General features: G+C 40.3%; 1 protein-coding gene across 1 annotated transcript; it reads right to left on the reverse strand.

Annotated features, from left to right (window-relative positions):
• Positions 1-6,021: 6,021 nt before the first annotated feature.
• LOC125595977 (uncharacterized mitochondrial protein AtMg00860-like) lies at positions 6,022-6,408 on the reverse strand. Its single transcript, XM_048771332.1, has one exon. It carries the CDS (start codon positions 6,406-6,408, stop codon positions 6,022-6,024), a length of 387 nt encoding a protein of 128 aa, XP_048627289.1.
• Between the last annotated feature and the right edge of the window lie 7,094 nt (positions 6,409-13,502).

Raw genomic sequence — 13,502 nt, forward strand, 5'->3', positions numbered from 1 at the left:
TGTAGAGTCTATTTAGTATATTGAATATGAGAGACAAAGTCATGATGGTTTGAATAAAACTCAAATGAAATATTGAACACAGAAAGTAAGAGTAATATAAATAAAGGAGTTCAAGATCTTCTCTGTTATGCAGTCTCAGATAAATCTCTCCAAATCCTAAGCTCTCCTAATAGTAGCCAAAATGCTCCTTCTCCAAACTAGGTCTTTAGGCCAGTCTGCCTCTAAAATGATACAAAACCTTAGTACATATAGCCTCACAGGCGGCTAAGGGCTTAGGTTGCAATTAATAAACTTTTAGGAAATGAAATCTTCTAATTTCGTGATTAATCCTTGGGTGATCCAACATCGATCGATGTCGCTCAACGGTTATCGATCGATTTGAATTGGCTCAGGTCGATCGATATTGCTCTTCAAGCGTCGATCGATGTTGTACGCGTAAAAGTACTCCAAAGCGTCCCAAAAGCATTATTTCCTTCTATTAAAAAACTGAACCTGTAATTGCTTTGAAAAGACTCTAAAACATAGTAAATAGATCTTAAAACACTTATATACCATGACTAAAAATGGGTGAAATTCATGGTATATCAACTCCCCCAAACTTATCCTTTTGCTTGTCCTCAAGCAAAACAAACGGACAGTCTCTCTGAAAGAGGTTTGAAAACATCAGGGACTCAAAGATTTAAAACATAGAAGTCATCACCTCTACAATATTGCAATCCACATCTAAAAGGTCCTAATCACAAAGCACTTCATGCAATATCCTAGCTTAGCAACCAAATTCATCTAGCCACAACTTAGCAAATCTTATCTGACATTCCCCTTAACCAACCTCATTTCTTAGCATAAATGAAAGTGCAGGCTTTACCTTGGGAGTATCGATCATAGGATGCAAGGATTCTACAACAAGTTTCTGGATTTGCAGGTAAAAGTTAGTTCCTAATTTCTCTCTCTCTAATTTCTCTCTTGAGTCAAGTCTGCTTATATTGCAAGATCATTGACCAAGATTGGACAGGTTTCCATGAATCAAGACTTAATGGTGGTTGCCACCAAGTCCTGTTCACTTCTGTTTGACCTATATCCAAGAATTCATATGAATCGAATCTTGATGATTGCCGCCACCAAGTCCCGTTCGAATTCTTTTTGTTGGAATCCTTATGAAGCAAGCCTTAATGGTTGTAGCCACCAAGTCTTTTTCAGATTCCACCTAACTAACACCTATTATATAATTTATATTTTTCTTTCTTTTCTTTTTCTCTTTTTTTTATTATTATTATTTTTTTTTATCTCTACCTATAAATCTAGGGTCGAAATAGAGAGAGAAAATTGTGATAAATAAATCTACATAAGGCTTTACCTTCCAGACTTGTTTGAAGAATCTGATCCCCTGTATACCAAGCCCCAAGACAAGCAGTAGTGTCAGGTTAGTGTTGGAGGTTAGCTTTGGTTCTTTCAAACAAGCTAGGCAAGTGTGTATAGTTGACAGGTTGATCCACTTTAGCATCTTTAGTACTATCTGCAATCAGTAAATCTAGAATGGTGTGAAAAAGTGGTTAGACATTCAAGTAAAAATCATAAGTTCATAGTCTCCTTCTTAACTCAGTAAAATTATTTTTGAAAAGATTTTGACAAAACTCAAGAAGATGGTGTTAGTACTACCTCCCCTAGACTTAAATTACACCGTCTCGGTGTAAAGTGTCCAAAGGTGGTGATAAGCAAAGTTAGATGTTTGAGATGTTACAGCAAGGTGTCGTACCTATTTGTCCCGCACATCGATCGATACCATCCACTCTGTGTCGATCGATGGAGAAGAACATAAAATTCTGCATCATGTCTAGAATCGAACTCGTTTGATCTGTCAGTGTGGTTAGCTCTGTTAGACACTCCAAACATAAGAAATAAGTAAACAGTCTCAAACATAAAGCATAGATATGTCTAAAATATAAATCCTACAAGTTCGAAAAATAGAAAAACAAGTTCGGGAAAGAGATAGAAATGGGAGGACTAGTCGGTGTCCTCGCTGGTCTCGTCGTCGCTCTCGGACGAAGGGTCTCTACGCCGCCTGGAACGTCCTGCTGCTGCTGGTGGGTGAGCTCTGATGGTCCTCCTGGTCGTGCAAGATACTCTAGCCCAGATGGCACGAAAAGCATCCACAACTACCCTCTGAAAGTCTCCATGATCGCGCATAGGGATATCTGGTATGTGCGGGAAGTCAGGAAGAGGTGCCTCTGGTGGTCCCTGTGTGGCTCTGGCTCGACGCACTCCGGGAGGTCTGCGCGGGATGGCCGGAAGATCGCGGAGGAGCTGGGCATCGGGCATGAACCAGAGTCTCTCGACACTGTAATTGAAGTCTGTGATCGTCCTGTTCGGCATCTGCAGTAGGCGGTGCTGGTTCCCGATCCTGAAACTCCAGAGAAGTCCGTCCTTGAGCCAACCTGAGTTCATCAGGTGTGGCTTGTCCATGAAGCGGTGGGAGCGGTCAGCTGTGCTCGGGTCTAGGCGGATGCCTAGATACTCAAAGATCGGTGTCAGCAAACTCCCAACCGTCTCCTTCTTCCTGCCTTTGCCCGTGAAGGGCTTTTTCTTCAATTCCACCAAATGCGCAGCAAAAATTACTCCAAGGTTTGGAGTCACGACGTCGTTGTTCTCATCGAGATGAGTCAGGTCCACCAAGCCGTTTACTCCACAGAAGAGTAGTGTAAGCTCCTGTATCCTCACCTTGTTGGGCTCCATCTTGCAAACCAACGTGTTTGCAAGAGCCCGTAGAAAGTACCAGAGGGTAGGGTGATGTATATCTGTCTGTGTGGCGGTGTTGGAGTCCCACGCTCCCGTGCCGATTATCTCCCAGAAATTGTCGAGGCCTAGGAAGGGTGGGAGCTTGCTCGGGGTTGCAGTCTCATCGAAACCGTAGATGCGGCAGAGTTCGGGGATGGAGATCCTGTATCAAATCCCCCTGGCAAAGAAGGTCAGTGTACCATCTCCTGCTACCCGCACCCTCGAGGTGCTGTAGGTAAAATCGACTGTGGCCATAAACTGTCTGACCAAGTCGACGTGGAGATCGTATGCGCGAGTGGCCATGGTGCCAAGTCCGAGCTGCGTGATCATCTCTTTGATGTCTGTCTCGATCCGTAGCTTCCGTAAGATGTATGGATCGATGAACCGTGTGGGCTCGATAGAGACGCCAAGCCAAGCATTGTAGAACAAGCTGTCGTAGTCGTCCCACTCGTCTTTGAGCATGAGGTTGATGCACTCCTTGCTGTTGACCGCTTTCTTCGGGTCAGCGAACGGCTCGACTGTGTCGATGGGTGTTTTATCGTCACAAGGCCAAGGGTCGCGGTGCTGTACGGAGGTGCTAGCTTCGTCGAATCTCCTCTTCGTCCTCCTCTCACGTCTGTCTGCGGCTGCGTCGGAGCTCATCTGAAAACAAACAGAAAAGAGACTAGGAGTGAGATAGTGTTATCAATATATCTTGATATCGATCGATGAAGTATGTGAGACATCGATCGATATATGTCATTAAGGTTAGTCGATAATAAGGATATCGATCGATGCTATAAAGTTCATGTCGATCGATGTCGAATCGCGAAACCTGCAAAAATCATTCAAGTCCAAATCAAACTTTCAAGGTATCAACATCATAAGATTCACAATCCTGACACTAGATAATCGTTAGAAACTTCAAAACCATCCCAAATTCACGCCTAATCATAAGTTCTAGTTCATCTCAAAACTCAACTCTAAAAATTCCTAATAAAAGAGAATTTCGAAGTCAAACCTTGTAGATCGGGTGAGTGAATGAACTAAACAGATAGAGAATGAGAAATCGAGTGGATTAGACCGAGAAACGGAAGAAATCCGTCAAGAATCGAGAGAGAAAAGAGATGTTTTGATTTCGTTAGGGTTTTGCGAATGAGAGGAGAAAGAGGCGGATGTCGAGTTAAATGAGATTAACCCTCGATATGTCCGCATCGATCGATGGCAGAACAACTACATCAATCGATATTTCTCCAAATGAACTACTCCTAATTTCTATTACTCCTAATGTTATACTATTACCAAGATATAAATATAGATATAAATAAAATTACGAGAAAATGAAAAATTTTTATATATTTTTTTTATTATTTTTTTTTGAAAGAAAATGGGTTGCCTCCCATTCAGCACTTTAATTTAAAGTCTTTAGCTCGACTTCCTGAATAAACTAGTTATCAGGGGTTCTTAGAATAATTGGCTGATTCGCTGGTGGTTTTTCCCAATAATGTTTTACTCGTTGGCTGTTCACTGTAAACTCATCCCCTTTATCACTTTTTAGAGTTATGGCTCCGGAGGGTTTTACGTCTGTTACTGTGAATGGTCTGGACCAACGAGATCTAAGCTTCCCAGGAAATAACGTTAGCCGAGAGTTATAAAGAAGGACTTGATCATCCGGTTCAAAGTGTCGGGATAAGATCTTCCTATCGTGGTGTGCTTTAGTTCTTTCTTTATATAGTTTCGAATTCTCATAGGCTAAATGTCTGATTTCATCAAGCTCGTTAAGCTGGATGAGTCTCCTTTCAGTAGCAGGCTTTATATCAAAATTCAGAAGTTTAGTGGCCCAAGCTGCTTTATGCTCCAGTTCGACTGGTAAATGACAGGATTTGCCAAAAAGGAGGTGGAATGGTGTTGTTCCCAACGGTGTCTTATAGGCAGTCCTATAGGCCTAAAGTGCATTATCTAGTTTCCTAGACCAATCCCTTCTGGAAATTTCTACAGTTTTCTCTAGAATTTCTTTGATTTGCCGATTAGAGACTTCTACTTGTTCACTGGTTTGTGGGTGGTAGGGCGTAGCTACTCTATGCTGAACACCGTTCTTTTTAAGTAATCAATCAAAGACCTTATTGATGAAATGGGTTCCACCGTCACTGATGACTATTCTAGGAACTCCAAACCGTGGGAAGATTATGCTCTTGAAAAGCTTAATAACGACAGATGCGTCATTGGTTGGGGAAGCTATTTCTTCAACCCATTTGGATACGTAGTCTAGAGCGACTAGTATATACTTGTTTCCGTATGAGGATGGGAAAGGACCCATGAAATCAATCCCCCAGCAATCAAAGACTTCTACTTCCAGAATGAACTTCTGTTCCATTTCGTGTCTTTTGCTGATTTTTCCTCGTCTTTGTCATCTGTCACATTGTGTTATAAATGCATGGACATAGCGAAAAGTCTTCTGCCACAAGAATCATGCTTGAAGGATTTTCGAAACCGTTTTATAGGTGGCAAAATGTCCTGCATAGTCAGATCAATGACATTGGTATATAATGTCTGGAATTTCAGCTTCGGATACGCATCGTCTGTATATCCCATCAGAGCAATGCCTGTAGAGGTATGGTTCATCCCAATGATATCTTCTAACATCTCTGAAGAATTTCTTCCTCATATATCCCTTGAGTTCTTCAGGCTCGACTTCGGCTGCCAAATAGTTAACTATATCAGCAAACCAGGGTCGATCTTTCGATTTCCTTCCAATTGCGTGCACCTCCCGTTGCGATTCTTCATCAGGTGTAAGATTTATCTTATCACCAGCAACGTTAACCGTTATGTCAATATTTATTTTTATAGACGAGGTGCTGTGAATGTGGTTACTAGGGAATCGAGGTGTTGCGATACTGTCGTTATCGATCGATGTATCACTACTTGAATCGATCGATATGTTTTCTTTCACATCGATCGATGTCTCATTAGAAGTGAGAGATATTTGACCTACGAAAGATGTGCCTATGTGTGCAGCGTTCTCTGTTGGGAAGAAATGGTCTATTGGGACGTTATCCTCTATTCTGATTCGAGAAAGATGGTCAGCGACTTCATTATCTACTCCTCGTTTGTTTTTAATTTCAATATCAAACTCTTGGAGTAGTAAAATCCAGCGTATGAGTCGAGGTTTTGCATCTTTCTTTTGCATCAAAAATTTAATGGCAGCGTGGTCAGTGTGAACTATCACATGTGTGCCAATTAAATATTGACGGAATTTTTCAAATGCATAGACTACGGCGAGTAGTTCTTTTTCTGTTGTTGCATAATTCCGTTGCGCTTCATCAAGCGTACGACTGGCATAGTAGATGGCATGCAGCTTTTTATCTTTCCTTTGCCCAAAACTGCTCCTATCGCAAAATCACTCGCATCGAACATGATCTCGAAAGGGAGATTCCAGTCGGGGGCTTGAACGTTGGGGGCAGTAATAAGGGATTTTTTTAAATCATCGAAAGCTTTCATGCATTCTGGGGTAAAGTCAAACTTTACTTCCTTGCACAAGAGGTTATTTAAAGGTCTAGCGATCTTCCTAAAATCTTGTATAAACCTCCTATAAAATCCGGCGTGTCCGAGAAAAATTTGCACGTCTTTTACATTTTTGGGTGCGGGTAGACCGGTCATTACCTCGATTTTAGCTCAATCTACCTCTATACCAGCGGCGGAAACCTTATGTCCTAATATGATGCCATCGTTAACCATAAAATGGCATTTTTCCCAATTTAGGACAAGGTTCTTTTCTTCGCATCTTTCCAATACCTTGCATAAATTATCGAGACAACTCTTAAAATTTGATCCGTAGACTGAAAAGTCATCCATAAAGACTTCCATAAAGTCCTCAATCATGTTTGTAAAGATTGACATCATGCAACGTTTGAAAGCTGCGGGAGCATTACAAAGACCAAATGGCATTCTGCGATACGCAAATATTCCATAGGGGCATGTAAAGGTCGTATTTTCTTGATCATCCGGATGTATGGGAATTTGAAAGAATCCGGAATATCCATCAAGAAAACAATAATATTGGTGATTGGCTAAACGCTCCAGCATTTGATCAATAAAGGGCAGGGGAAAGTGATCTTTCGTAGTAGCAGCATTTAATTTCCTATAGTCGATACACATCCTATGTCCAGTAACGGTACGGGTCGGGATGAGTTCATCGTTTTCGTTCTTCACTACTGTAATACCTCCCTTTTTGGGTACAACATGTACGGGGCTTACCCATTTACTATCCGAAATAGGATAGATAACTCTAGCATATAGGAGTTTAATAATTTCCTTTTTGCCTACTTCTTTTAAATAAGGGTTTAATCTCCTTTGCTGTTCTACCGACGTTTTTACGTCGTCTTCCAAATGAATACGGTGCATGCCGAGATCAGGAGAAATACCAGGAATATCATCGAGAGAGTACCCGATTGCTTTCCTGTACTTGCGTAGTTTATTTAATAATAACGCAAGTTCTCCGCTAGTAAGATTAGCATTGACAATAACAGGACAGGATTGGTCATAAAGAAATGCATATTTAAGACCATTGGGGAGGGGTTTTAATTCAACTTTTGGTGCTTTGTCTTTAGACCAATTAGATAATGAAGATGGTTGTCGATCGATGGCCTCCCTGAGGTATCGATCGACGATAATGTCTGAGTCATCATCTTCTTCGATGTTCGCAACCTCGATACTTGCATCCATCAGTCGCACGTAATCGTCTGTTCTGTTATCTATGCTGAAGATCTCCCTTTCTATATGGGTAAGGGCATTTTCTAAGGGGTCGTCTGAGCACATGTCTATGAAAGATTCTTTTTCCAGGTCAGAAACTTCTTCCACATAGAAGGCTTGGTCATCTATCAAGGGTCGCTTGATTAGCTTTTTCATATCAAAGATCATCGAGATGTCCCCGATGTTCAAATTTATCCATCCTTCTTTCACATCAATGATCGCTCCAGCTGTAGCTAGGAATGGCCGACCCAGAATGAGGGGGTCTTTTGGTTCCTGTCTGTATTTTAACACAACAAAATCCGTAGACACGAAGCAATTATTAATTTTTACGGGAATGTCTTCGAGAATTCCTTCAGGTACTCTGATAGATCGATCAGCTAGAACCAAGGTTATCGGAGTTGTCATAAACTCATTATAACCCAAGGTTACTGCAACGGAGTAAGGCATAAGATTTACGCTAGGGCCAAGATCACATAGTGATCGAGGAAAACGCGTGTTCTGTATATTGCAATCTAGGACGAAACTACCAGGATCAGGCCTCTTAGCTGGAGCTTCTCCTTGAATCATGGCGCTTACTTCCTCTGACACCATCAACACGCTATGTTCAGCAGTTGGATAATTTGGAGACGTCATATCCTTCACATACTTCTTTATCGAGAGTGCTATTTTCATAGCATCACTAAGGGACATCTCCATAGTAAGTTTATCCAATGCTTTCTTGCAGAACGCATATTCTAATGATTTCTTAGTCTGCGATTTAGGAGGGTATGGGGGTAGGGTTCTATAGACTCTCTCAATCGTTGGTTCAGGTCGAGTGGGACGTCGATCGATAGGGTTATTCGGATGTTGATCGACGACAGGATCCACTGGTCGGTCAACGTGGATGCCATTCTGTCGATCGATTTCGGCCTTAATTTCCGCCGTCTTCTACTTCGAAATCTATAGTCTTTTCCTTATTAATCTCAGTGGTAGACTTCCCGTTTTCGCGAGAAGATTTTGGGTCAGGGTCATCAAGAAGTATATAGGCTGAGAATCGCTCTTGCATGTTTCATCAGCATTGGCAGAATTGCCAATTTCGGTGTTGGTCTTCGTGTTTGTCGCAAGACGTTTCCCACTACGCAACATTACGGCACTGACTTGACGTTTCGAGTTTAAATCAGTTCCCCCGGGAAGACGTCTTGTTTCTCTTTTGATGGCAGTCACAATTTCAGCTACTTGACTTTCTAAGTTTCAGATAAGTTCACCCAAAGAATCTGCCTTTTCCATTAACTTTCCGTAAACCATATTTATTTTTCCGTAAAAAACTGACTTCGCTTTACTGTTGCCAGTAAGTGCTTGTCTGATATTGAACTTTTCCTTTCCAGTGCGTGATTTCACAGCAATGTCATAGGCTTTGGTGAAACTAACAATGTTAAACACAGAATAGGGGGCTGAATAGCTTGCCTCTTCTTCTAATTGATTTTCCATATCGAACAAGGCATCATCTTCGATCTGGGCTATATCAGATAGGTGTTGATTCTGAAGAAAAGAGTGGAGTGAATTGATGGAATTCTTGATCTCTTCCAAATCTGAATTATCTTTTGAATTTATCGAATTTCCTATTTCTTTATCCATCTTTTCATAGGATTTTCCCGTTGCTACATTTTTGATAAGGCGTCTACCATCTTCGGGGCTCCTAGTGACGAAATTTCCTTCACTCGCCGTGTCGAGTGTGGTTTTGTAGCTCAAGTTAACACCTCCATAGAAGATGTTAAGGAATTGTGGTTCTGAATAACCATGATGGGGACATTCAAGTTCATAGCTCTTGAATCTTCCCCAGGCGTTTTTAAACGATTCACGTGGATCTTGGCAGAATGTAAAGATTTGTCTCCTTATGTCCCAATAGCGATCATCATCGAAAAATTTCTTAAGAAAGGCATTTCTAATCTGTTCCCAACAAGTAAGGGATCCTGTTGTTAAACAGTTTAGCCATCTGAGAGCTTCTCCCTCTAAGGAAAATGAGAATAGTTTGCAACGATTGTATTCATCTGGGATTAATTCTTCCAAACCTTCGATGTGATCTTGTGGGTGCTCAGAGAGAGATCCACGAAATGGGTTTCGACGAACCATACAGTAGTAATCTGCATTAAACCTAGATTTCTTGGTATCGTCTCCTGGTATTTTAATAGCGGACCTATTGGAATAGGTTCTACCAGGGTCTAGGTAGTCTTGCATAGGCAATTTTATCTCTTCACCTTTTATCAAGGTGGGATTTATCTTAACAGGGATTTCAGTCCCCTGTTTAGTTTGGCTAGTTTCATTGCTTAATTGACCTATTGGTTCAGTTTGGACTACTTCCTCATTAATAAGCTCGGTAAGAGAAGACTTACCTGCTTCCGGCTGGGCGGTGTCGATCGATATCGGGAGCTCGGTGTCGATCGATGTCGGGAGCTCCGTGTCAGTCGATTCTTCGGTTTCCACGTCGCTCGATATCATTACATCTTCGTCGATCGATGCTCGGCCGAGTTCTATGTTCTCCATTCTTAGTGTTTGCGTAGACAGAGAAAGAAAGAAAACTTAGCAAGTTTTTCGTAACAAGTCTATACTAAATTCTAAATTAAATCTAATGGTAATAAGAAAGAGTCTCCGGCAACGCACCAAATTTGATATCACTTAAATTACCCTAATGAGTGAATTACTCTCTCAGATAAGAGGTTCAGATGTAGTACTTAGGGATCGAATCCACAAGGACTCTAGGATTACTCAACAGATCTAAGGTATTAGAAATAAAGATAGACTAAGAGGTTTATTTGCTTAAAAGCAGTAAATGATGAGTCGAATAAGGTAATTGTTCGGCGGTTTAAGTTGAAGTTGTTTTAAGGATGGGAAACCAGCTAGACTTAGGCAAATTCTCAGGTATGAAAAGCATGTAACTTAGTTTAGACTAAAGGGTTTGACGGTTTATGAACTCAAACAATGGTGAACCAGATGGGTTTCTTTACTAGATCTCGGATCTCAACTGTCGTCTATTGATCTCGAGAAAGAGTCGATCGATGTGACTTTATGCACATCGTTCGATACACCTTTCAAACAATTGATCGACACAACGTTAGTCGCGTCGATCGAGGGTTCTTCTAGCAAGCTTTGTGAGCGGGTTTGAATCTGTTCTCTAACCTTCTAGTCCAACTCTCGTTGTTATCTAGTCAGTTAGATCATGCTGGCTAATTCAGGTATTGAAGGTAACGGTTGGTTATCTCAATTAATCCTAAGGTCTAAAATGAGGGTGATCAATCCTAATTTTACCATTAAGTTCAACAAGCATGAAAGAACTATCAAAACACCTTTTTAACAATCTTATTAGCAGCACATATTTTCAACCTTTATGAGAAACATAAATCTAACAATTGGGTTTACTCAGACATATTCATGAGAGACAAAGTCATGATGGTTTGAATAAAAGTCAAATGAAATATTGAACATAGAAAGTAAGAGTAATAGAAATAAAGGAGTTCATGATCTTCTCTGTTATGCAGTCTGAGATCGATCTCTCTAAATCCTAAGATCTCCTAATAGTAGCCAAAATGCTCCATCTCCAAACTAGGTCTTTAGGCCAGTCTGCCTCTAAAATGATACAAAACCCTAGTACATATAGCCTCACAGGCGGCTAAGGGCTTAGGTTACAATTAATAAACTTTTAGGAAATGAAATCTTCAAATTTCGTGATTAATCCTCGGGTGATCCAACATCGATCGATGTCGCTCAACGGTTATCGATCGATGTCGCTCAACGGTTATCGATCGATTTGAATTGGCTCAGGTCGATCGATATTGCTCTTCAAGCGTCGATCGATGCTGTACGCGTAAAACTACTCCAAAGCGTCCCAAAAGCATCATTTCCTTCTATTAAGTAACTGAACCTGTAATTGCTTTGAAAAGACTCTAAAACATAGTAAATAGATCTTAAAACACTTATATACCATGACTAAAAATGGGTGAAATTCATGGTATATCACTTTGCCAACATGTTAGAGGCAAAGTGTGCTTTCTTGTTTTATTGATTTTACAGCAAAGGTTTTCTAGGATTTTTAGTAGATTGGAGAGAAGATCCAAAGAGATTTGTGATTAGAACTCCATTGATACCTATCTATTTATCAATGAATTTTTTATACCTTATTGATGTTATGAATTGCTTGGCCATGTCTGAATAGTTCTCTTGCTAGATTTTAGGGTGTAAATAAGTTATGAGGAACTAGCCCCAACTATAGATTGCTAAGTTGTGATATTCATCATTAGGATTGTCATTAATGCATGTCTCAAGATTAGCTACCTAGAGCTTTCCCTAGGAATTGTAGACATAAGCGATTGCTTGCATCTCACCTTGAATCCATCCTAACTGAGCTGAGACTTGCTAGAATAAGCGAGAGCTGATCTAGTAAGCTTTGTGAGCATGTTCAATCCGTACATTAATGTTTGACCAAGAGCGTCGATCGATATTCCTATCAAATAATCGGTCGACGTTTCAACAAGTGTATCAATCGATATTCCTATAGAATAATCGATCGACACTGGTCAATAGACAAACGTAGAAAGCGAAAGCCTAAGGGTTTGTTATTAAGTGTTGAGCTCTATAATATCAAGCATACAACTAATTAGGCATCCGTAGGATTATAATCCTGATTACCTGAATAAAAACCCTAAGTCTAGCTATTTTCATTTAAGTACCAAAACCCCAATCAATCAATCGAGTAATTACTTGCTCACAAACTTGCAACTTTACATTTAAAACATTAAACAGCCTAGCTTAACAATTTTGATTAGATTTATTAGGTTCCCTAGCTCCTTGTGGATTTGATCCCTAAGTACTACAACTAAACTTCTTATTTGAGAGACTAATTCACTCCATAGGATAATTTGAGTGACATCAATCAACGATACCCCGTCGAAAGCAGGTAAGTTTTCTCTTACCAATCATTCCATTCTCTAGGTGACTGATTCAGTTCGTAGAGAGATTTCCTGAGAAAACATACCATATTTTATTTTCCTTTCTTCATGTATCCCTCTGGCTGCTCCATGTAGACTCGTTCCCTTAGCACCCCATGTAGAAATACTGTTTTGACATATAGCTGCTACAGTTCTAGATCGAAGTGAGCCACCGCAGATAGTAGAAACTGTATTGATACATGTTTGACTACCGGAGCAAGGACCTCGTTGTACTTTACACCCTCAACTTGAGCATATCCTTTTGCCACTGATAGACCATGGATTTGACCCACTTTTACCCATGGTTTATAATTGTTTTAACTACTATTTATTAAATTCTAGAGTCTATTTAGTATTTTGGAAGAAAGTGATGATTTTGGAGCATTTTGGAGATATTTGGAGAAAGCATCCGAGCTGACCATCGAGCACGACCATCGGTCGATATTGGGGAAGAATAATCGATCGATGTTCACATCTTGACATCGATCGACAGCGAAGCGAGCAGAAAGCCCGTTTTGACCCAGCTGACTTAGAGCCCAAGTCTTCACCAATTTACAAGATTACCCCTGACGAGTTTTAATCTAATTATATAAGCTTTGCCAACATGTTAGAGAAAAAGTGTTCTTTCTTGTTTTACTATTTTCAAAGCTAAAGATTTTCAAGGATTTTTAGTAGATTGGAGAGAAGATCCAAAGAGATTTGTGATTGGAATTCCATTGATATCTATCTATTTATCTATGCAGTTTTTATACCTTATTGTTGTTATGAATTGCTTAGCCATGTCTTAGTAGTTCTCTTTGTTAGATTTAGAGTTTAAATAGGTTATGAGGGATTAGCCCCAACTATAGATTGCTAAGTTGTGATATTCATCTTTAGGATTGTCATTAATGCTTACTTCTAGATTAGCTACCTAGGAGTTGTAGACAAAAGCGATAGCTTGCATCTCTCATATCACTTATATTACCCTAAAGAGTGAATTTACTCTCTAAAATAAGAGGTTCAATTTCAGTACTTAGGGATCAAATCCACAAAGAGCTAGGGAAC

Source organism: Brassica napus, unplaced genomic scaffold, assembly GCF_020379485.1.
Source record: "Brassica napus cultivar Da-Ae unplaced genomic scaffold, Da-Ae ScsIHWf_1108;HRSCAF=1574, whole genome shotgun sequence".
Classification (NCBI taxonomy): Eukaryota; Viridiplantae; Streptophyta; class Magnoliopsida; order Brassicales; family Brassicaceae; genus Brassica; species Brassica napus.

Excerpts from the sequence above, each read along its gene's own strand:
- LOC125595977 (XM_048771332.1), bottom strand. The coding sequence starts at position 6,408 with ATGACCGGTCTACCCGCACCCAAAAATGTAAAAGACGTGCAAATTTTT.